Raw genomic sequence first — 24,132 nt, forward strand, 5'->3', positions numbered from 1 at the left:
GCGATTAATAAACTCATCAAACTACAAATAACCAAAAACCAAATTAAACAAATGTTCTTACAATTACCTTGATTTGGAAAGAAACCTAAAAATCTATTGAAAACTATTTTGAACAGCAAATGAATTGAAAGGGAAGAAAGATACTGAAATTTCAATTTGTAGTTAACCTTTTTGCCACAAAGAACAGGAGAAGTTAAAAATCCCTTTGATTTCAATTCCCAATCAAACAGTCATATTCACAGAGAACAATAACCATATTTGCTTCCTCTGACTCAACGCTCAAAAAATTTGATCAACCAACTCAATCTCACGGGTCAACAAATCAATTAAGAAGATTGCATCAATGTATAATTAAAATAGCAGAGCAAATTGGTTGAGACACATTGCATACCTTAATTATCATCTTTCATCTCTTTCTCGGCCATGTCTCGCGGCGTGGGTGGTGCGCGGCCAAGCTGCCAATTGTGTGACTGGCATTGAGATAAACTTCATCTCCTCTCTACAACGCACAAATTGGAATAACCACACGGTATTTTAGGCCTTATGAAGTGAAAGGCTTTGTAAATCTTTAGGCTTTGGAAAAGAAACCTTAGTTTTAGGAGGCTTTGATATCACAACTCCACACCACCTACAAAAACTATACAGTCCCAATCAAGATAAATGATTCAATTAATCTTGGATTTCCCTCACACACATTGACCATGGAAACAAAAAAAAAGCCAACAGGAAGCAGCAAATAAGGCATGTGTTAACAACATGAAATCTCATATATTAAAACTTAAAATTGGAGTATACAAAAATTTTAAAATTGGAAGTAGACTAATTATAGGGAAAATACATTCAACTATTTATTTTTCCTAATTATAGACTAATTAGTTTGTTTATTCAATTGCATGAAATTCATAATTCAGAATAACTTGATCTAACTTATGACAATGCGTGATCATGAATCAATAATCCAGATTAGGTTTTACTTAAATCTAACAGCAGTAACTCAATTATAATTGAAAATTCTCAACAAAAACAAAAATATACTCCATGTAGTAGCAGAAACCGATTTCTTTCAAAAAGTTATCGGTATATTGATAAGTGTTTAAAAGTGATATATTTCGCATAGGAGTTTAGGCGTTTTAGTGACTTGTTTTGCAAGATTCTCTATGGAAAACTCCAAATATTGTGTTAATATGTCATTTATGCTTTTGAGCCTTAGTCTACCCTTTTTGTGCAGGAAATTACAAGCAAGGAGCAAGAAATGTCAAAGTTCAAAGAAGCTACGCCATTAGCGTGTCCTACGCTATTGGCGTGATGAAGAAATGCCAAAGGTCAGAGGGATACGCCATTAGTGCACCTGGGGCGTGGATCTGGAGCACTCTTGAAGAGTACGCTAATAGCGTATTCTGAGCTATTAGCGTACAATGTCCAGAGAGCTACGCTATATGCGTACCTGGAGCGTGGAAGCAGAAGCTGGGTTTGAAGAGCTACGCTATTAGCGTATTTCACGCTATTAGCGTAAATGCTCCAGAGAGCCACGCTATTAGCGTGGCTGGAGCGTAGCAGCAGGGCAAGAACAACGTGGCAGGCTCCCATTGGCCAAATTATAGGCCGCCTTACCACGCTATTAGCGTGAGTTGCGCTATTAGCGCAGGTGCAAAAACACAGGCCTTTTAAATAGCATTTTTACCTCTCTTTTAGGTATTCACTATTCCATTGAAACATTTTATACATTTCTAGAGAGAGGTTAGAGCTATTTCATAGAGAGAAACACAAAGCAAGTGATTAAGGAGTAGATTCAACCCTAGATTCATTGAGACATCAAGGATCTTGGCATGGAATCTTCATCTTTCCTTCATTCCTTGCATTAGTTTACATGTCTATATGTAACTAACCTTCTTTGTAGTATTGAGGTAACAATCAAGCTATTATGTAATCTTTTGATCTTTTAATATATATGGTTCTAGCTATATGATTCAATATTGTTGTTATTCTTGCTTTTAATGCTTTCAAAGAGATTCAAGATGATTTGGACACAAACTCTTGAATCTAGAACTAGAATAACAATCTATCTTATGTTATATCACTCTTGACAAGTTTGTAAACCTTTGATAATTACTTTTAATCAAGATTTTTATGCTTTCGGATGCTTAACCAGGCTGGACACGGTCGATTAAGTTATCCGATCGACTTTGTTATCGTTTAAGGAATTTGGACACGAATGTTTAAACGATAACCTAGAAATAACGATGTCGCTTTGGACACGAAGGATATTGTAGAAATGATTGTAATAATATTGGTTATAAAGCTAGAGTCTGTTAATCGATCGAGAGATTGCTGCTGTTATGCTTGCTCGTTATCTTATACCGCAAGCGAAATAGTTCGATCCCCTCTCGTTTTTACTTTAGTGTCAAACATGGATATAGTGTTACAAACAAACAAATTATATCCAAACCCTTAATGTGAACGATTGTGTAAATGCTTATGATTAAACGTAACTCCCTGTGGAAACGATCCTATATATACTCACGTGTACATAGTTATATGACGTGTAGGAAAAATCTTACATCAAAATGGCGCCGTTGCCGGGGAGTAGCGGATAATTTCATAAGTATCGAAACAATTTTGTCATGTTAAGCAATTTTGCACAAACTGGTTCTTGTATATTTGTTGTACATATTTACACCTATACTTTCTTTTATGTTACTAATCACTTGGTCAAGTCGATGTGTCCAATCGAGAATTCAAAGGAATCTTAGAAAAGAAGGTCGTGTTGGCATCACGAATAGATTGGTCATTAAAGCTTGATGAGGCATGTGAAAGTCGTGCCACTTGCCGGTTGAACTAGAGCACAAAGCGTTTTGTGCGCACAAAGCGTTTTGATTTCTTAATTTTGACCAAGAGTAAGTGGGCGAATAGAGGAAGGTTCAAATACAAGAATGCGGAGAAATGCGCAACAAGCGTTGAATCTTCTAAAAGTGTACAAGTAGAAGGTGAGCGCTATTATGGCAAGCGGATTGTGAAACAAAACTTTGAGCTAGGACAAATGGTGTTATTTTGTAACTCAAGATTTCGGTTAATTCTGGGAAAGCTCAAGTTTAGGTGGTCTAATCCGTTTACAATCAAAGAAAAAAGGCCTTATGGAACGGTAGTGTAGAAGTTCCAATGACAAAGTCCGACTGGACGGTGAATGGGCAAAGGCTTAAGCCCTATTTCGGGGGTGAAATTGATCGGTGTATGTCGACGATTTCACTAAGCGAACCGTGATTTCTTCAAAATGCGTCGAGCTCATGACGTAAAACAAGCTCTTGCTGGGAGGCACACCCAGTTTTGTAAGTATTTTTATGTTTATTGCATATAGTGGTAGTACATATACATTTACAAGCAGAATGAAAAACTTTGAAAAACTGATCCTGAAGCCTCACGCCATTAGCGTATTTTTCGCTATTAGCGTGGGAGCTCCAGAGAGCTACGCTAATAGCGTGGTTTTGGTGTGAGGGAAAATTTTTTGTGGGCCCAAGGGGAGTAACTCCCCTTAACTTCCCACAACCCACTCCTCTTATTCCTTTTACGGTTTCATTCTTCCCTTTCTCACTCTCACACACAAAAACTTCTCTCACTCACACACTAACCCTAAAAATCAAAACCCTTTTCTTTTGGGTCAATTGGTTCCAAGCATTCATCTTTGCATCATTCATTCTATTGCTTGCATCCAATCACTGCACTAACAGGTTTGATTCTCTTCCTATCTTTGTTCTTAAATTTGAAAAAAAAAAAAAAAACCATGCTTTTGACATGATTAGAGATGGTTAGGTTAGGGTTAGAGTTTTGATTTGTGAATAGAGATTGTTCTTTAATGATAATAGTTGGAAAAGGAACAATAATCATAACCCACATGCAACAAACATTCATCTTTTGATTTTGACCCATTTTGTAAATTTGAAAAACAAGGGTTTTGAATGATTTGTGTGCCAATGTTGTGATTCTGATTCCTTTTCATGATTCTATTGTGTTTTAGAGACATAGGATGAAACCTAGGGTTGAAATATGATGGGTTGTGCTGAGAAATTGCAGGAACAAAGATTTTGAAAATTTGAAAATTGCAGGAACGAAGAAGTACGCTATTAGCGAAATATACGCTAATAGCGCAACTTTTCCAGAAAAATTTCGCTAAAAGCGTATCCTACGCTAATAGCGAAAGTTTCCCAGAAAAATTTCGCTATTAGCGTGACTGGCGCTATTAGCGTAGTTCTTCGTACTTGCCCAGATTTTCAAAATTTTTGATATTTTTAAATGACCAATTGTAGTTTGTGCTAATATTTTCTATGCAATATGTTGGTGTTTCCTGGTTTTGTTGCAGATGGCACCGAAAAATGCTGAAAAAACTACCGGGACTAAGCGTCCTAGAGGCAAAGGTGCCTCTTCCTCTGCTGCACCTGCAATCCCAAACCGTTTCCCCACCCCTGCCCACTCTGCCAGGTTTAAGAAGATGGCACAGTACAAAACCTGGCACGAGAAAACCTTTGACATTCACCCTAGTGGTGAGCATTCTGATATGCTCCACATTTTCACTGGTCGCAAATGGACCAAACTCCTCGTGCCCGCAACCGAGATTAACACCGACCTAATCAGGGAGTTCTATTGTAATGCTGTCCCTGATGCCTCACCCGCTACCTTTGCTGAGACTTTCTCTTGGACTTCTTACGTCCGAGGAAAGCAAATCCCATTTGATAGGGATGCAATCAATGATTTCCTTGAAAATGCTTTAAACCTTGAGCCATTTGAGGACCCCACAATGCCCACCTTGTGTACCTATGCTAAGAGAAACGCTCAAGGAAATTGGAAATATCAGCAAATTGAGCGTGATATAATGAACAAGGGTAGGCTATTTGTCAAAAATGACAAGGGAGAGATTAGGCATGCACTTACCAAGGAGATGACCGCTACTGCCCGCTTAATTTTCCAATTCCTTGTCCACAATGCCCTTCCAAGAGCCCATACTTCCGATGCCCCAAAAGCAGTTCTACCACTCATCTGGTGCATTATGAAAGAAGTGCCTGTTGATATTGCTCGCATCATTGCTAATGAGATGAAGGCTGTGGCTTTGAAAGTTGCCACTGGTGCTAAGAAGGTGGCATTGTTCTACCCGGGTTTGATTATGGGATTGCTGAAGGCTAATGGAGTGCCTATTTCTGGACCCTATGATGAGGATATTGAGGGGGCCATTACTGACACTCATATTCGCACTTGGGAGAAAACAGAGCAGAGGGCAGCCCAATACCATTTCTCTGATGATGAAGGTGGCCCATCTGAGGCTGCTGGTTCTTTTGACTTTTCAGGTTTGCAGACCTTTATGCTGGAGCAGCAGATGCATAACCAGTACGTGAGGGACCAGAACAGCTTCTTAATGGACCAGAATGAGGCAATTTGGAGGAGCAACATGGGCATACACCAGGACCTCTACAATGCTCACATGCATCCGGGAAATGCTGAGTACCCGGTTATGACTCCTGAGCAGTACCAGGCTTATGTTCATTGGCCTGAGGGCAGGCCAAATCCTTATGTGGGGGTGGCTGATGCTGTTGATGATGAGGCGACACCTGATGATGCTGGAGTCGTGGGTGATGATGATGATGTGTACCAGGATCTTGATATGGATGATGCTGGAGAGGATGATCAGTGAACTTGAGTTTTTAGTGATGTTTTTCTTTTTGCTTTATAACTCTTCGTTTTTATTTCATGTTGGAACATATGTTTATTTTGGTTGTATTTTGTACTCTTCAAGCACTGTGGTTTTTAGTGCTTGATTTGTTACTTTGTTACTTTGTTACTTTATATTTGGTTTAATAACTTAGTTTTTTTGGTTTAATAACTTATGCTTTGGATGAAATTTTTGTTTACATCTTGCTTGTGTTTCTCAAAAGAAAATTGCTCATGAACAATAAATTTTAAAGTGCTCCATGGAGCCATGTTTGAGCAAAAGCAGGTGAGTGATAATGATATTACTTGTGATAAAGCGTAAGGCCAAGGTATTGGTTTTCTTTTATTCTAGGTTTTTAATAAGAATTTGAAACTTGTACTTTGCACAAAATATATATCATTTAATTCTTTTCATAGACATAAATATTTTTGAACCACTTAGTACTTAACATAAATGTGAGTAGCTTCAATCTGTTGTATATATGCTGGAGACCAATAATCACCGTCTAACTTGTTTTAGTTATGTTAAATCTGATAATTATTTTGAATTGTTTGAAAGCATGGAAAGGATCAAGGCACTTTTTGAATTGAGAGTAACCTACTTGACCACATAAAGCCTACCTGTGAGAAGAGCGAGTATCTGATACCCCAATCCGAGCCTAATGAATCAAGTCCTCAAACATGAACTGTCAATATTCATAAGCACAATGCTTGTTGAATTTGCCTGAAATTTTTCAAAAATCCAGTTCATGGTTGAATCTTATAGGACTTTGATATTTTTACTTTGTTGAACCCTTAACCTTTTTGTACTTTGTCCCTTGCCTTAGGATAGGGGAACATTCAATTAGAGTTTTTGTTGTATTCAAGTTGGGGAGAAAAAGGAGGCATTATATGTTAAGTTCTGGTGAAGTTGTAAAATAACCTGACAACATTGAATCAAAGAAAAAATTGTACATTTGAAAAAGAAAAGAAAAGAAAAGAAAAAGAAAGTGAAAAATCAAAAATAGAATAAGTTGTCAAGGTTATAAGTTTGATTGTTAATCACCACAGGTTTTAATTCTTGGTAGGGAAGTATATGGATTTCAAGTTGTGATACAAAAAAATGTTCCTCTTTGATAGGCTTTCTGATCAATTGCCCCACATATGACATTTCTTTTGTAGCCCGGCCAAGTTATAACCCTTGCAAGACCTTTTGATCCATGCTTTTATGCTTTTTGAGACGATATTTGGATGGACACCTAACTTAAATAGGATGTTAGCATGATTGTTGGATGTGTGTTCATTACCTCATTCATTGTTATCATTATATTGCATTTGCTTTCATAGAAGTGTGTTAGGTGTGGTTCATAGATAGTTATGTTTATGTCTTGAAGTTTATGATGTATAGTTTGTGCTTAGGACATTTGTCGCATTCTTAGTTTGAACCTAGAGTAGCGGAGGACTTCATGCCTGTCCACGCGATCATTTTTGAATCACCATTTGTTTATTTTTGTTTTGAATTGTTTGACACCATGTTGAAAACCTTGTCCAAAGCCTTGTTAGTTTCCTTTTCAATTGATTTGTTTGAGGACAAACAAAAAGCCAAGTTGGGGAGAGTTTGATAAGTGTTTAAAAGTGATATATTTCGCATAGGAGTTTAGGCGTTTTAGTGACTTGTTTTGCAAGATTCTCTATGGAAAACTCCAAATATTGTGTTAATATGTCATTTATGCTTTTGAGCCTTAGTCTACCCTTTTTGTGCAGGAAATTACAAGCAAGGAGCAAGAAATGTCAAAGTTCAAAGAAGCTACGCCATTAGCGTGTCCTACGCTATTGGCGTGATGAAGAAATGCCAAAGGTCAGAGGGATACGCCATTAGCGCACCTGGGGCGTGGATCTGGAGCACTCTTGAAGAGTACGCTAATAGCGTATTCTGAGCTATTAGCGTACAATGTCCAGAGAGCTACGCTATATGCGTACCTGGAGCGTGGAAGCAGAAGCTGGGTTTGAAGAGCTACGCTATTAGCGTATTTCACGCTATTAGCGTAAATGCTCCAGTGAGCCACGCTATTAGCGTGGCTGGAGCGTAGCAGCAGGGCAAGAACAACGTGGCAGGCTCCCATTGGCCAAATTATAGGCCGCCTTACCACGCTATTAGCGTGAGTTGCGCTATTAGCGCAGGTGCAAAAACACAGGCCTTTTAAATAGCATTTTTACCTCTCTTTTAGGTATTCACTATTCCATTGAAACATTTTATACATTTCTAGAGAGAGGTTAGAGCTATTTCATAGAGAGAAACACAAAGCAAGTGATTAAGGAGTAGATTCAACCCTAGATTCATTGAGACATCAAGGATCTTGGCATGGAATCTTCATCTTTCCTTCATTCCTTGCATTAGTTTACATGTCTATATGTAACTAACCTTCTTTGTAGTATTGAGGTAACAATCAAGCTATTATGTAATCTTTTGATCTTTTAATATATATGGTTCTAGCTATATGATTCAATATTGTTGTTATTCTTGCTTTTAATGCTTTCAAAGAGATTCAAGATGATTTGGACACAAACTCTTGAATCTAGAACTAGAATAACAATCTATCTTATGTTATATCACTCTTGACAAGTTTGTAAACCTTTGATAATTACTTTTAATCAAGATTTTTATGCTTTCGGATGCTTAACCAGGCTGGACACGGTCGATTAAGTTATCCGATCGACTTTGTTATCGTTTAAGGAATTTGGACACGAATGTTTAAACGATAACCTAGAAATAACGATGTCGCTTTGGACATGAAGGATATTGTAGAAATGATTGTAATAATATTGGTTATAAAGCTAGAGTCTGTTAATCGATCGAGAGATTGCTGCTGTTATGCTTGCTCGTTATCTTATACCGCAAGCGAAATAGTTCGATCCCCTCTCGTTTTTACTTTAGTGTCAAACATGGATATAGTGTTACAAACAAACAAATTATATCCAAACCCTTAATGTGAACGATTGTGTAAATGCTTATGATTAAACGTAACTCCCTGTGGAAACGATCCTATATATACTCACGTGTACATAGTTATATGACGTGTAGGAAAAATCCTACATCATATATCAAAGTTAACATAAATCCAAAACACAATTAATAATAATAATAAGAAAATAAAAATCAAACTACTTCAATTAGAATAAAAAAAAATTTGATTCAAATCTACTTACCATTGTATTCCTCCTTTTCAATACAATCCAACGGCTATGAAAATCCTCATTAGAAGATCTAAACAAAAAAAACGCAAATCAGAGATCCATCACAACCAAAAATAAATTATGAATAATGAGATAAATCGTAATTACCGCATCATCAGCTTCATCGGAAGCGTGAACGAAGGAAAAGGAGCACCGCGATAGCGATAGGGAAAACCTTTCGTTCCATCGTTGTTATTACCCTGTCTCTGTTTTCTAACTGAATTGTGAAACCCTAGCTTTGATATAAAAGTCTGATTATGTTTCTGAGATCTAAATGATAAGAGTTGGAGAAGAAGAAAAAATTACCATCAAGAAAGGAAATAGAGAAAGTGATGAAGAGCTACAAAGGGAGGATGAAGAAGTACGTATGTTTGCTTGGAAACAACTAAACTTCTGCTCCAAAGGTCAAAGAATTGGTCAAAGAAATTAACGTGATTCATTGTATCAAGATGGCACGTTACAGAGTGGAGGAAAACAAAGGATAAATTTTTGCTCTGATTCCCATCACCATATTTTTGAAAACATATGAAATAGTTGTTTCGGAAAAATAGGGCTATAGATAAATATGAAATAGTTGTTTCGAAAAAATAGGGCTATAGATAAATATGAAATAGTTGTAGGGCCAATTTGTTTCGGAAGTAGAGATAAGTATGAAATAGTGGTTTCGGAAAATAGAAGAGATAAATATGAACTAGTTGTTTCGGAAAATAGAAGAGATAAATATGAAATAGTTGTTTCGTAATTAAGGTTTAGGTGGCATTAAGTAAGATGATCAATGGCTAAAATTGAATGACGCCTAAATGTGCAAGATCCAATGGCTCAGAAAAGTGGAAGGAAAAATGGGGGGAAAATATTAGGGTTAGGGATAGCTTTAGGGGTTAAGCTAGAGATAAATATGAAATAGTTGTTTCGGAAAATAGAAGAGATAAATATGAAATAGTTGTTTCGGAAAATAGAAGAGATAAATATGAATAGTTGTTTCGGAAAACAGAAGAGATAAATATGAAATAGTTGTTTCGGAAAATAGAAGAGATAAATATGAAATATGATGAATGGCTAAAATTGAATGGCGCCTAAATGTGCAAGATCCAATGGCTTAGAAAAGTGGAGGAAAAAATGGGCGGAAAATATTAGGGTTAGGGTTAGCTTTAGGGGTTAAGCTTTAGTAAGTAAGATTATGGAGGTCTAAAAACCCCATCTAATCTAATTTTACTTTTATGCTTTATGGAGGTCTAAAAACCCCATCTAATTTAATTTTACTTTCATGTTTAATGGAGATCTAAAACCCCATCTAACTTTTATATTTAATGGAGGTCTAAAACCCCATTTACAATATTGATTCATGAGACAGATAATTAAAATTTAATGTGATTATCATATATATTTATTTACCATATATGTTGTATTGTGATTTTCTATATTACTCATGTGTCCTAACATAGATGATATTTAACACTTAAAATATTTTTCTCATTATCCAACGTTAATGAACAATGTTTTTAACGGTCATGAACAGTGAAATCAACGGTCATGAACAGTGATTTCAACGGTTATGAACAGTGTTTTAACGGCTATGAACAGTGTTTTTAACGGTAACAATAACGGTCATTTTTACAAAATTCACTCTATAAATACCTCACATTCATTCATAATTTTCACATCTCAAAACATTTACTCATACTTACAAAATGGCTAAAATCTTTTTCCTGTGCATCACTCTACTTGTGGCCATTGTGTTCTTCATCCTTTTCACCCATATTGAAGAATTGGGAAAAGATTTTGTAGAATTAGCTATAATTGAAATTTTACCATTTTTTGGCTTAGCTTGTGTGGTTACTTTTTGTTTTGATAGAGATTAGATTAAAATCTTATAATGTTTTGTAATCGTTATATTTTGTAATCATGGTTGTTAAATAAAATGGTATTTTTATTTCCGTCATAGTATATATATATATATATATATGTGTGTGTGTGTGTGTGTGTGTGTGTGCGCGCGTGTGTGTGTGTGTGTGTTGAATGATGATTATGCTCTTCTGTATTATAGATTGAATCATGTCGAACCTTGCAAAACTTGATTTTGAGGCTCTTAATATTTCTGGAAAAAATTATCTGGCTTGGGCCCTTGATGCCAAAATTCATTTAAATGCGAAGGGCATGAAGATACTATTAAAGAAGGAAAAGTAACAACTGATCAACAAAAGGCTAAGGCCATGATATTCCTTCGTCACTGCCTTCATCAGGATCTAAAAAATGAATACCTTACCATAGAAGATCCAAAAGTTCTTTGGGACAATTTAAAAGAAAGGTTTGACCATCAAAAAATTGTCATCCTTCCTAATGCTCGTCACGAATGGATGCATTTGCGTTTACATGACTTTAAGTCTGTAATTCGAATATAACTCGGCTGTATTTAAAATTATTGACATTGTGTGGAGAAAAAGTGACTGATGCGGAGATATTAGAAAAAACATTCTCCACTTTTCATGCATCTAATGTGATCCTGCAGCAGCAAAGGTTTTAAAAGGTATTCTGACTTGATATCGTGCCTGCTTGTGGAAGAACAAAATAACGAGCTTTTACATGGACAAACTCGTGGCCGTGGCCATGGACATGGTCGTGGACGTGGACGTGGTCGTGGACGGGGACGTGGTCATGGTCTTAATCGTAATCACAATGGAGATTACAAAAACACATTTTCTCACCAGAAGATGAAAAATGTTGGAAGGAATGAGATTGGTCAAAGCAGAAAAAATAATGAGAGTATTTGCTATCGTTGTGGTGGTAAAGGTCATTGGAGTCGTACCTGTCGTACGCCAAAACATCTTGTTGATCTTTACCAACAATCACTTAAGAATAAAGATAAAAAGGCTGAAACTCATTTTGCATGTGAAAATGATGAAGATGATTATGGTAATATCGATATTACCCACTTAGATGCTGCTGATTTCATTGTTGATCCTGATGAAAAGATTGATCATCTCATTAGAGATGAAAATATCCAGGAATAGAACCCCACCAATAAAATGTTTAAGAGTACCTTATATTTTCCTATAATAAAAGTGTTTTATGTTATGTTTTTATCTAATGATAATAAAAGTTTTACAGTTTTATGTTGTATCTATTTGTTTTATGTTATGTTTTATCTGATAATAATAAAAGTTTTATAGTAATTCTTATATTTATACTTATCTCTTATTTGTTCATTTTTAGATAGAATGAATATTAACATTAACCCCAATAATGAAGATATGTGTCTCGCCGATAGTGGAACAACTCATACAATTTTCAAGAATATAAAATATTTCTCCTCTTTGATAAAGAGACAAACCGGTGTTAGTACTATATCTGAAAGTTCAAAGATAATTGAAGGCTCCGGAAGAGCTAATGTAATATTGTGTGGAGGAACAAATTTAAAAATTGAGAATGCATTATATTCTCCCAAGTCTCATAGGAATTTATTAAGTTTCAGAGATATTCGCCTAAATGGATATCATCTTGAAACAAGAAATGAAGAAAGTATTGAATATCTTTGTATTACAAGACATGAATTGGATAAAAACATGTGTATTAGAAAGGCTACCTGCCTTTTCTTCTGGTTTGTACTACACTTACATTAGTACAATTGAAGCACATGCAATTGTAAACCAGAAGTTTACAAATCATGATAAATTTGAGGTTTGGCATGACCGGTTGGGCCATCCCGGATATATAATGATGCGAAAAATAATTGAAAATTCATGTGGTCATCAATTGAAGAACTAGGAGATTCTTCAATCTAATAAATTCTCATGTACCTCTTGTTCACAAGGGAAGTTGATAATTCGGCCATCATAAATGAAAATTGAAAACGAATCTCTAAATTTTTTAGAGCGTATACATGGTGATATTTGTGGGCCAATACACCCACCATGCGAACCATTTAGATATTTTATGGTTTTAATTGATGCATCAACTAGATGGTCACATGTTTGTTTGTTATCAACTCGCAACCAGACGTTTGCGAGATTGCTAGCTCAACTAATTCGAACAAGAGCTCACTTCCCTGATTATCCTGTAAAGAAAATACGTCTTGATAATGCCTCTGAGTTTTCTTCTCAAGCTTTTAATGAGTATTGCATGTCCATTGGAATTGATGTTGAACATCCTGTAGCACATGTTCATACACAAAATGGACTTGCAGAATCATTTATCAAGCGTATAAAGTTAATTGCAAGACCACTTCTCATGAGAAGCAAACTTCCAATTTCCACTTGGGGATATGCAATTATGCATGCTGCAACATTGATTCGCATCAGACCAACAAGTTATCATGACTCTTCCCCTTTGAAATTAGTTTTTGGTCAAGAACCAAATATTTCCCATCTAAGAATTTTTGGATGTGCGGTGTATGTTCCAACACAACGCACTAAGATGAGTCCTCAAAGAAGGTTGGGAATATACGTTGGATATGAATCTTCATCAATTATAAAGTATATTGAACCCACAACAGGAGATTTATTTACAGCTCGATTTACTGATTGTCATTTTGATGAATCAAATTTCCCAATATTAGGGGGAGAGAAAATGCAGCTAAAAAGGGAGATCAGTTGGAATGAATCTTCATTATCTCATCTTGATCATCGAACAAAACAATGTGAACTGGAAGTTCAAAAGATAATTCATTTGCAAAGTTTAGCAAATCAATTACCAAATGCATTCACTGATCCAAAAAGTGTGACTAAATCACATTATATAAATCCGTAACAATTGAAAAAATACTACGTAGAATATAAAGGTTCTCCCATATTCCACGGGTTTGTTATTTCTTTCACTATATAAACGAACTTATGTAGCCTATATATATATATATTCATTGTCATTCATATAATGTTAAGAAGGTTGCGTTAAAATTGACAATTGTTTATTATGAGAGGGAGAGAGTGCGCAAAAGAAAAGGAATTTGTTGGAGAAAAAGATAATAACTGACAATCTTTTGTTACGAGAGAAATATAAAATATTAAATTTATTGGAAAGATAAAGTGTGTGCAAAAAAATAGGAATTTATTGGTGAATTAAAATGAGGGTATAATAGGAAGAAAATATGCAAAAATACACATTGCTATTTTTGTGTTAATTTTCTAAAAAAACGCTTAAAAAGGAACGGAGGGAGTAAGAGTTATTTGTAATATTTTTTTTATCAAATGGGTGATTTTTAATAGAATACCCTCAAATGGTTAATTAAAACTATCCCTTTCAGCACTTTTGGGCTGACTTTTTCTTTACAAAAATACCCTCAATTTTGAATACATATCACACACATGTAACAAATAGATAAGAATAAATTTAAATATTAAAACAAATGTAACAAACATGATATGTATGTATGTTTTTTCCCCTTTGTCACATTGAAAACCCTTGAAATGCCATGTATTTGCGATGCGGATGAATTCGTCCAGTCAGCAAGTGAGACCTAAGCAAAATGGTGCCAAATCAGCAAGAAAATGAGGCCAAGGACTTTTTTAAAAAACAAAAAATTTTGAAGGGATGAATTTCAATTTTTTTTTTTACCAGGGACCAAAACCCAAACTCGCTATATTTGCAGGGACCAAAATCATATTTTAGCCTATTGTGAAATATCTGCTATAGCGGTGCTATGACACTACTGCATAGTGGAATTTGAACAAACTGCTATTTTCTGCAATGCACAATTGACATATAGCACAAGTATTTGCTGCATAGGTTTTATCAAAATAATGTATTTGCTGCATAGATAGTTAGATACAAAAATTTCCCTCCCATTTTGACTAAATGCTGCATCTTTGTAGACATACTCTGTTCAATGTTGCTAAGGAGATTTTTTTTTTTGAAACAGCATATATTAATAAGCAAGGCGAGCGCAAGACGCACAAAGCCCGCAATAGGAGGAAAAAGAGTACAAGCAAGGCCTTTAAACAAAGGACCTTACAACACCAATACACCAACTCAATAAAAAACCCCCTAAAATACAATTCCAAAACTGATTGGAACAGGAAAACAACAAGGCAGTAGCGCTAGCTATGCACCAAGAGAGACAAAACTATGAAACAAAACCACCAAGCCAAAACCAAACTGCTCCAACAGACCTACACAACAACAGCACAGAAAGCCAATGCAGAAGCCACAGCAGCGCACAGCCCAGACCTACACAACAACCGCTGTCACCCCTTTCGCTTCATACAATCTCTCGGATTCCAACACCATTCGTAGTAAAGGCAAGAGGCAATCCGAAGTCTAGACAGTGACCAACACCAAGACACCGCCTTAATATCATCCACAACCTCGTCAAAATTCTTGAATTGATTTTTAAAAACCCGGGCGTTCCTCTCCTTCCAAATCATCTAAATCGATGCATGCCAAATCAATGAAAATGCTTTCCTTAGCTTCCTCGAATTAACCTCCCCACACCAACAAGCAAAGTGAACGAGCAAGCTTTGTGGTGTGATAAAATTAATGCCTAACCAATTGAGAACCTTGCGCCATATTAACGAAGCCACCTCACAATGAAAAAATAGATGGGACGTTGTCTCCTCCGCTAACCCACACAACACACAAGTACAAGGTGCCCCGGTAGGTAAAACCCTCCTAGCCCGGAGATTTAATCTCGTCGGAATGCGATCTAAAATAGCCATCCAAGAGAAAGCCACCACCTTGGATGGAGCCGGGCTCTTCCAAAGATTCCGGAATACACCTTCCTCAAGAGCACTCACCCCTTCATCAAGCAACAAAGAATCCTCTAAAGCTCTATAAGTGGAACGCACCGAAAACACACCTCCCTCATCCGGAGTCCACACCCATCTATCATCCTCAACACCCAACATCACTCTATCAATTAAAGCCAATAGATTTTCAATTAAATTCCTTTCCTAAAGAAACGGTTGCCTTCTCCATATTAAGTTCCAAGACGCCTCCCCATTTAGGACACTCCACAAATCCGCTACTTTTGCCTCTTTTTGGGTCGAAATAGAAAAAAGCTGAGGAAAAGCAAAAGCTAGAGGTTGGTCACCAATCCACCTATCATTCCAAAAACTAGTACCCCTCCCATTTGACACCTTCCGTTCCACGTTATTAGTAAACCAATTCTCCCTAACTCCACCTTCCAAATTCATCAACTCCTTCCACCACCCCGATGCAAAGCGAGGCAACCTTACCCCATCCACCGGGACGAGCTCGGAAATATTATCTCCATATTTGTCCTTCAACACCATTTTCCAAAGAGGATCACCTTCTTGGAGAAGACGCCATTTCCACTTGGCCATAAGGCTCAAATTCACCCCTTTAACGTCTCTCACCCCTAACCCTCCCTTGCTCTTTGGTTGACAAATCCGCTTCCACTTGACCCAACAAATCTTCCTACCCTCTCTAACGCCTCCCCAAAGAAACTCTCTTTGGATCCGGGTCACCAACTTCAACACTTTTACCGGAATCTTCATGAAAGATAGATAGAAAATAGGGATCGCATTCAAAACGGAATTAAGGAGAGTAATTCTACCACCAAGGCTAACATATTTTGTACCCCAAGAATTAAGCCTATTCCTCAATTGCTCCAACATAGGTTCCCAAGTCGCCACCTTTCTTGAGTTAGCGCCCACCGGTAACCCCAAGTATTTAAACGGGACACTACCTTCTCTACAATGCAAAAAGCCACAAGCCGCCTCCATGAAGTCTCTTGGAACATTAACTCCTATTAAAGAGCTCTTGTGAGAGTTGACTTTCAATCCGGACGCCATTTCGAATCCCCGCAACATAGCCTTCAAAGTCCAAAGATTGTCCACCGTTGGCTCACCTATACAAAGGGTATCATCGGCATATTGAAGGTGAGATATCATTAAACCCCCATTCTTAGTTTCAAACCCTTTGAATAAATTCCGGTTCACCGCATTTGCCATCAACCCACTAAAGCCTTCCGCCACTAAAAGAAACAAGAAAGGTGCTAGAGGGTCACCTTGTTTCAACCCTCTCTTCACATTAATTTCCTCTGTAGGACTACCATTAACAAGGATAGACATATTACCCCCGAACACACAAGCCTTCATCCATCTAACCCATTTATCGCACATTCCTACTCTTTTCATCATATACTCCAAAAAACCCCAATCCACGGAATCATATGCCTTTTCAAAATCAACCTTGAGGATTAGACACTCCCGTTTGGATTTCTTAGCCAAGTCAACCACCTCATTCACCACTAACACTCCATCCACCAAATGTCTACCTTTCAAAAAAGCCGATTGAGACTCGGAGATAATAGAATTCATTACCTTAGAAAGCCTTGTTGCTAACACCTTAGAGAGAATTTTATAAAGGCAACCAAGAAGAGATATGGGGCGGAATTCCTTCAACATTGACGGGTCTTTCACCTTTGGGATTAACGTCACAAAGTAGGAATGAAAGCTCTTCGAAATTTTCTCATTCGCATGGAATTGGTCAAACATAATCCGGATTTCATGCTTCAAAAGATAACAAAATTCTTTGACGAAGGCGAAATTGAAACCGTCGGGACCCGAAATTTTGTTACTATCACTATTCTTCACCACCGCTTCAATCTCCGTAAAAGAGAAAGTTGCAATCAAATCTCTATTTTCATCATCGGAAAGCATAGCAAACGGCACTCCATCCAACGTCGGCCTCTCCCACCTCTCGTCCGCCACTTGCCTTTGAAAATAATCAACCAACGCTCTTCTCACATCCGTAGGTGAATCCACCCACCCTTCATCCACCTTAATTGCCTTAATTGAATTTTTCACCGCCCTTGACTTGACACATCTATGTAAATATTTAGAATTTTCATCACCCTCCTTAAGCCACTTAGACTTCGTCCTTTGGATCACACTAGCCTCTTTACTTTTGAGAAGTCTCCACATTTCCTCAAATTTTACTTTCCTCATCTCTACTTCGGCGCTACTCAACGCCCCTACCTCACCCTTGACATCAAGCTCCGCAATATCATTAACAAGGGAGGCTACTTTAGTATCTAAATCCCCATACTCTTGCTTGTGCCAAGTTCTAAGAGCTTCCTTCAACGTCTTGAGTTTATTCTTCAACACCACACCCATCCACCCACTACCGGTGCTATTCCTCCACAAATCCTCCACCTTTTTGAAATTTTTATGTTCCAACCAAAAGTTATTGAAGCGAAAAGGTTTTGGCCCCCAATCCGAGCTACCACTTTTGATGAGCAACGGACAATGATCCGAAATTGTTCTAGGGAGAATCCAAAGAGAGGCTTCCCCCCAACAACTATTCCAACCTTCCGACACAAGAGCTCTATCAATCCGACTCATCGCAAGGCCACTAGCATGGTACCAAGTAAACTTACGGCCAAACGGTGCAACATCTAGAAGATCCACATTCAAAACAAAGGAATTAAAGTGAAAAATCTCCGTTGTCATAGTCGAGGAAACTTCTAAAGTGACCCCCCTCCTCTCCTCCACATGTGACACCGCATTAAAATCACCCACCATACACCACACTCCATCACCAAAAGTATTTTTAAGCAAAACAAGTTTCTCCCACAACCTTTGTTTAGCCGCCAAATCACATTTTGAGTAAATATTCACCACAAAGCAAACCTCCCTACTTCTCCCCCATTCCAAGCACACCCCCACAAAACCTTCACCCACAACCGAGAAAAGAAGATTTGAACAAGATTTACGCCAAATTGAGATAATACCACCACTATTACCAACGGAAGGGAGGAAAGCCCAATCATAATCTTCACTCCCCCACAAACTTCTACATACGGAATCCGATACCACTTCAAGCTTTGATTCTTGAATGGCCAAAAAATCCACCCTTTGATCGTGCACCAATTCCTTTATAACTTTTTTCTTCACCTTCCCCCCCCCCCCCCCCAAACCTCTTACATTATAAGAGAGAACCATCATTGGGAAACCATCTCTCCCTCCCTTTGTCCATCCTTTGACACCTCAATATCTTCAAGGTTCGCCAAATTAGATACCATATTTAAATCCTTCACAGAAAAATTAAAGCCATTTGATTTTTGTAAGGTAAAAATCCGGGAAGCCGCTAAATCTTTCCGAGACATACCCGGCAGTTCTGACAACGGAGATTTCGGTACCTCAGCCCCTGATTCTTCCAAAATCAAGCGAAGACCCGATGCCGGAGTCATCGGACAATCACTTGCGCGTTCCACCTCGACGACGGTATTTCCCACTCTCTCCCCATCAACATCTTCACTACTAATCAAAGATTCCACCACTTGCTTAGGACCACCCTCTCCTAAACCACCTTTACGCTTGCCATTACCCTTGGTTTCCTTAATAGCCTTTGCAAATTGAAAGCATTTGGGTGCTCCAATAGATGCAGCTCTATGTTTTCTACAAATTTTCTTTCCGCCCCTCCTGTTAATTAAAACCTCCTGATGAAGAGATAAGTCAGAAATGGTATCTTCAGAGTCCAACAGGCTAGATTGGGATGGGGCCCCAACAACATGCAAAGGCCCATTAGATGGACCACTAAAATTATTACCCACTCCATGAGATGGACCCGCCTGTAGCTTCCCATGGCCCGCGCTGCCACCTTCCAGACCTGTGGACCCCAAGTTGTTGACTTCCAAAACAAATTCAAAATCTCCCTTTACAAGCCCTCCTTCACGTGTTGCATCCTTGAAAGGGGCAGGGAGATGAGACACCCCATCAGCCGCTCCTAAGGTGCCACGTGGCACCTGCCAGCCACCTACACTCTCCAAATTCGTTCCCCCATTCCCCAACTGCTCTCCTTCACACTCCAAGAGGGACACGTGCTGCTCCCTTTGTGGTACCGCCAGGCTTTTTTCCCCAAAATCCACTCCAATACCCTGTGATCCCATACTAGTCACTTCCAACATCCCTTTTTGCCCTACTACCTCTAAGATAGGATTAGGCCTATCACTACTAGACCCTCCCTGTACGGAATTCACTGTATGCTCCCCTTCTTCAATGGAAACATCATCCTCCTCGCCGGACAACTCCTCATCCACCACCAAATTCTGCTCCGGCCGCCCCTCCTCATCCTCCTCCCACGAAACACACCTCTCCTTGGACATCTCAGACTCCTCCTCCTTACTCCCCTCACCTTCTTCAAACACAAGAACACCCTCAACAGCCCATATGCTAAAAACTGCTCCCATAACTTTCACTTTCACCTCCTCCTCTATTCTCCCCATCTTCTTTGTAGAAATTAGCAGATTGGCCACATCCAGCCTTCTCCTACACACCGTGTCATCATCAAAATCAATGAAAGTTCCAAAAATAGCACTCACCCTCTTGAAAAAGTCTTCATTCCAAATGTGTACAGGAATGCCTCTAAGTTGCACCCAAGTCCTCCTTGTCGTTGCCACCTTGTTAGGAGACCATGGCACCACCTCTGAAAAAGTAGCAGACCACCAAGCCCTCTTTTCCGCCCTCGCAGCCGCTAACTCCCCCTTCCGATCCTCCTTCAGCAGCACCAACTTCTCCCCCATCGGAACCACCTTGATACCACGCCAACCTTCCATAAATATACACGTTTGCAATGCATCCGGTTCAAGATAGGACTTCAATCTGCCAACCAGACAAGACTCCAACTCCTCCAGCAGATCTGTCGCTGGAAGGACCTCTAACATTGTTGTAACTATTGCCGGCCTCACAACTGGATCACCCTGCCGCTCCCCCGCCAACGCATTCCGGAATGACGTCCCAGCCTCCACCTTCTTCCCTTCGACCCATTCCTTTCGCCGCAAAACCTGAACAGGCTCCTCCTTCGCCTCCCTATCAAATTTTGCTTTGTTCACTTTCAGTTTGTGATTACCCCACCACACCTCCTTCAAGCTCTCCTCCAGCTCCACCACATTGGCCACATCCCTAAACTTCACAAAAGAAAATCTTCTTCCCCATTTATCTAGCTTCTTAGGAATAAATACAGCTCCCACTCTACCAAAGGAAAGAAAAATCTTCCAAAGCTCCCCCATATCCACCTCAATCGGATAGTTAGTGACAAAAAAAGAGAAAGTTCCTTTGTCCTCTTGATAGCCACCACGCCTTGTGGCAGCCTGTGGTGATGGACCTTCGTGCACTCTTTTGTTTCCCTGAGATTGACAAAATCTTTGAAAATCGGAAAAATGTGAAAATAAGGTAATTTTTTTATAATTAAAAATGTAAACAAAAAATGTATTTGGAAACTATGCATGCCACTGGTCTTAATATCATTTTGTTTCATAAATACTGGCGAAACAGCTTTGTAAGTTTGTTTGAACTTCAACTGCTTGGGCCTGCTAAGAGTTTTATTGTATAAAATTGATTAAAACTACAACATCCAACCTTAAAGGTGTTGCAACTAAAATGTGTCATAGATGTAAAATAGGAAGACGGTACGCACATGTATACATAAGGAGAAAAAAAAAGCAGGTGTGTGCTATGATTTTCAGTACTACACTACCTTTAGTGATTTTATGTGAAGTATATTGACAGATAGAGAACTTATTATATGTTTTATATAGCAGCCTAACTTCATTATTTTGGTTGGTAGCTTTTCCCCTAGTGAATTAACTCTTATATCATGGTTCCAGGTGGAGAAAGTTCAGTCGTACATGAGATGGAGGGTGCTGAATTAAACAGATTCACTTCTGCTACAAATGAATCAACCAAGGATGATAATTTCCTTCCAGAACAAAAACTAGTTGAAGAGATTTTTAAGTTATGCTTCTGGTATTTTATACATGTTTTCCTGAGCAACTCTAACAACTTATGTCATGTTTGGATAGATGAGTTTGGAGAGGAGAGGAGAGGAGAGAGCTTATTTTTATATTGTAAATTAAGGAAGCTACAAAATGTCTTTTTAAGTAAATTAAGCGTGATTTAAATATTATACGACCATCTGTCATATATAATATTCTTTTAAATCTCAAATATATATACCAAAATTTAGACATAGTTAACCCTTCAAAATACTCCTTTTCAAAACCCTCCATCCAATCCATCCATACTTTTAATTTCATGAATGTGGCAGTAACAATTATTCATCCTATTCAAAATGTAAAGCAGTCAGTGTAACTTTTAGGTGTGCAGACAGAGAGAATGGTGTGTTGATTATATGTACTGTATTTATCAGGCAAGGGAACAGAATAGTAATGGCTGGCTCATATAGAGATTAACAAAATAGATTGCCGGCTACAAAACTTATTTTGGTAATATTGTGGGTAGAATAAAATAAAGTGTGACAGAATAAAATAAAATACTTGAGGCTAAAAAACAAAGATATTTAGATGAAGTTGAATGAAATACATTTTTAGGCTTCATTCTGTCCGTTATAATTTAAACAATTCAAACAATAAAATTTGTAATATTTATTTTTTGATTTCATTTTATATTATATTATCCTTTCCTATTACTTTGACAACATTTGGATGGCAAATGGAGTCGTACGTGTTTATGATTAAATCCCCATCCCTAAGTATTGAGGAGGTCTAAGGGCAAGTACTGGCGCACATATTTTGGCTCATTGTGAATGAGGATCAGTTTCTATCTTGTGAATCATTGCAATTTTATACTTATGCCTTAGAGCATCTCTAATGGAGTCCTTACTTAACAAGGATCACTTCCTGTTAAGGACCCTCCATTGGAGAAAGAAAAATTGAGTCCCCGTTAAGGAACGGGCAACTATATAAAGACTCTCTCTCTCCTGAGTAACTAACGGGTCCCACGTTTAAAAAAGTAATAAAATGTGTACTACTTGGTCCCACTTGTAAAAATGAGTAATAGATAAATTATTTTTGTTTAATATGTAAAGATAGTGAGACATATTTAAATACTTTTTATTGAAATTCTTATTAGTGTATTGCCATTGGAGTCATTGAATCCTTAATAGGTACTTTTATAGCGTGCAGAAGTGAGATAAGTCTTGCACCATATACAAATTTGTTGTTTTTATCATTTGATCAATTAATCTTACAATTGAATCAGATGATTTTTTTTATCATATGATGAGATTTATTAATCTAATAACGATCTGTTTTTTTTATTCGTGGTCAAGACTGACTTGTTTGTGCATATTAGAAAGGAAAAAAAAAACTATTGATGGGTATCCAATATTATTGGCTTATTTTTGTCTTTAATAGTTGCCAGCTGGTAGCTTTTTCTATTGTGTAAGAAGTTTGACTACATCCTTCTTATAGAATATGGTAAATGAAAAAACATTTTAAATACTTACATAAATTTATTCAATATAGTATATAGGATATTTTATGAGAATTAGACCTGTTTTGTGCAACATAGACGGGATATAAATTCTTAGTGCATGTTTCGATCGACAATGTGTTTGAGCATAAAAGCGAGTCATCATAATTTTAACAAAAGTTACACTTGCAACTTCACAAAATCACGATGCCGTAACGATTTTGCGACTGCGTATCCAAATAAAGACTTAGTTACTGAGTACTATGGTCAAGGTAATTTTTGTTTTTTCAGAGCAAGGCTAAGTAACACTGCTTTTAATAGAGTAACACTGCTTTTAATAGAGTAACACTACTTTCAATCCATAATCTGCGCTGAAATCATTTTCTTGATATATTTATCAACACCCTTTTTACTTATTTAATCACAATAATATCCTCCATTATTTTGACACAAACAAGATTAAAGGAAGTTTGTGAATGAAGATTTGCCAGAATAGCATGAGTAGATCTAGCCCATGTCCCTTTCCATGAAATCAGAATGGCATATGAGTTCACACTTCGCATATTTCGGTGCATGATTGAACTCAATTTCCTTATTAAGGAAATCGGAGTAATTATTAATTAAACTATTGGTTAAGCTGATTAAGATTTTCTATCTATGCCCTTCAACTCAAAGATCACGTAATGGATGCCTTAATTGCACCTTGCTGCATTTTCTCCAAATGAGACTATTGTTATGATTATGACTAGATGCATTAAATTTTGCCAAATAAAATGTCAGAATCAGACATCACATGCACGAGCCTTCCTGCATATAAATAGGAAACATTAATTAAAAAAATCAATAAAACCGAGGAGAAATGAATGGATCCAAAGAATTGATATTGTGTCGGGACAGAAATATATGGCTGGAAATTGTTCACTGTTATTTTCATCAGATATAGCAACTCAAAAATAAACTTTTTTTTTTATCTCTTTTTTTCTTTTCCTTTTCTCTGCCTTTCATACATAGTATAGATTGCAAAAATTAAATTTGTGGGAACAAGAAAATTGTACTCCAA

At 37.5% G+C, this 24,132-nt stretch overlaps 1 protein-coding gene and 1 long non-coding RNA gene across 2 annotated transcripts in view; one reads left to right on the forward strand and one right to left on the reverse strand.

The window, feature by feature from the left end:
- Positions 1-21,584, forward strand: part of LOC146952040 (S-adenosyl-L-methionine-dependent methyltransferases superfamily protein) — a 49,127-nt gene extending 27,543 nt beyond the window's left edge. The window contains exon 10 of the mRNA XM_085757756.1: positions 21,467-21,584. Coding sequence (XP_085613882.1) covers positions 21,467-21,511 — 45 coding nt within the window. The 3' untranslated portion in view covers positions 21,512-21,584. The remainder of the gene's footprint in view (positions 1-21,466) is intronic.
- LOC146952043 (uncharacterized) lies at positions 258-9,319 on the reverse strand. The gene is made up of 4 exons (XR_015011492.1): positions 9,013-9,319; positions 8,878-8,935; positions 589-637; positions 258-499 (listed from the first exon to the last, which is right to left on the reverse strand). It is a non-coding gene; the product is annotated as an uncharacterized LOC146952043 (long non-coding RNA).
- Positions 21,585-24,132: the final 2,548 nt, after the last annotated feature.

This window comes from Medicago sativa, chromosome 1, assembly GCF_051527215.1.
Source record: "Medicago sativa cultivar Bolivia chromosome 1, Bolivia_mono, whole genome shotgun sequence".
Taxonomy (NCBI): Eukaryota; Viridiplantae; Streptophyta; class Magnoliopsida; order Fabales; family Fabaceae; genus Medicago; species Medicago sativa.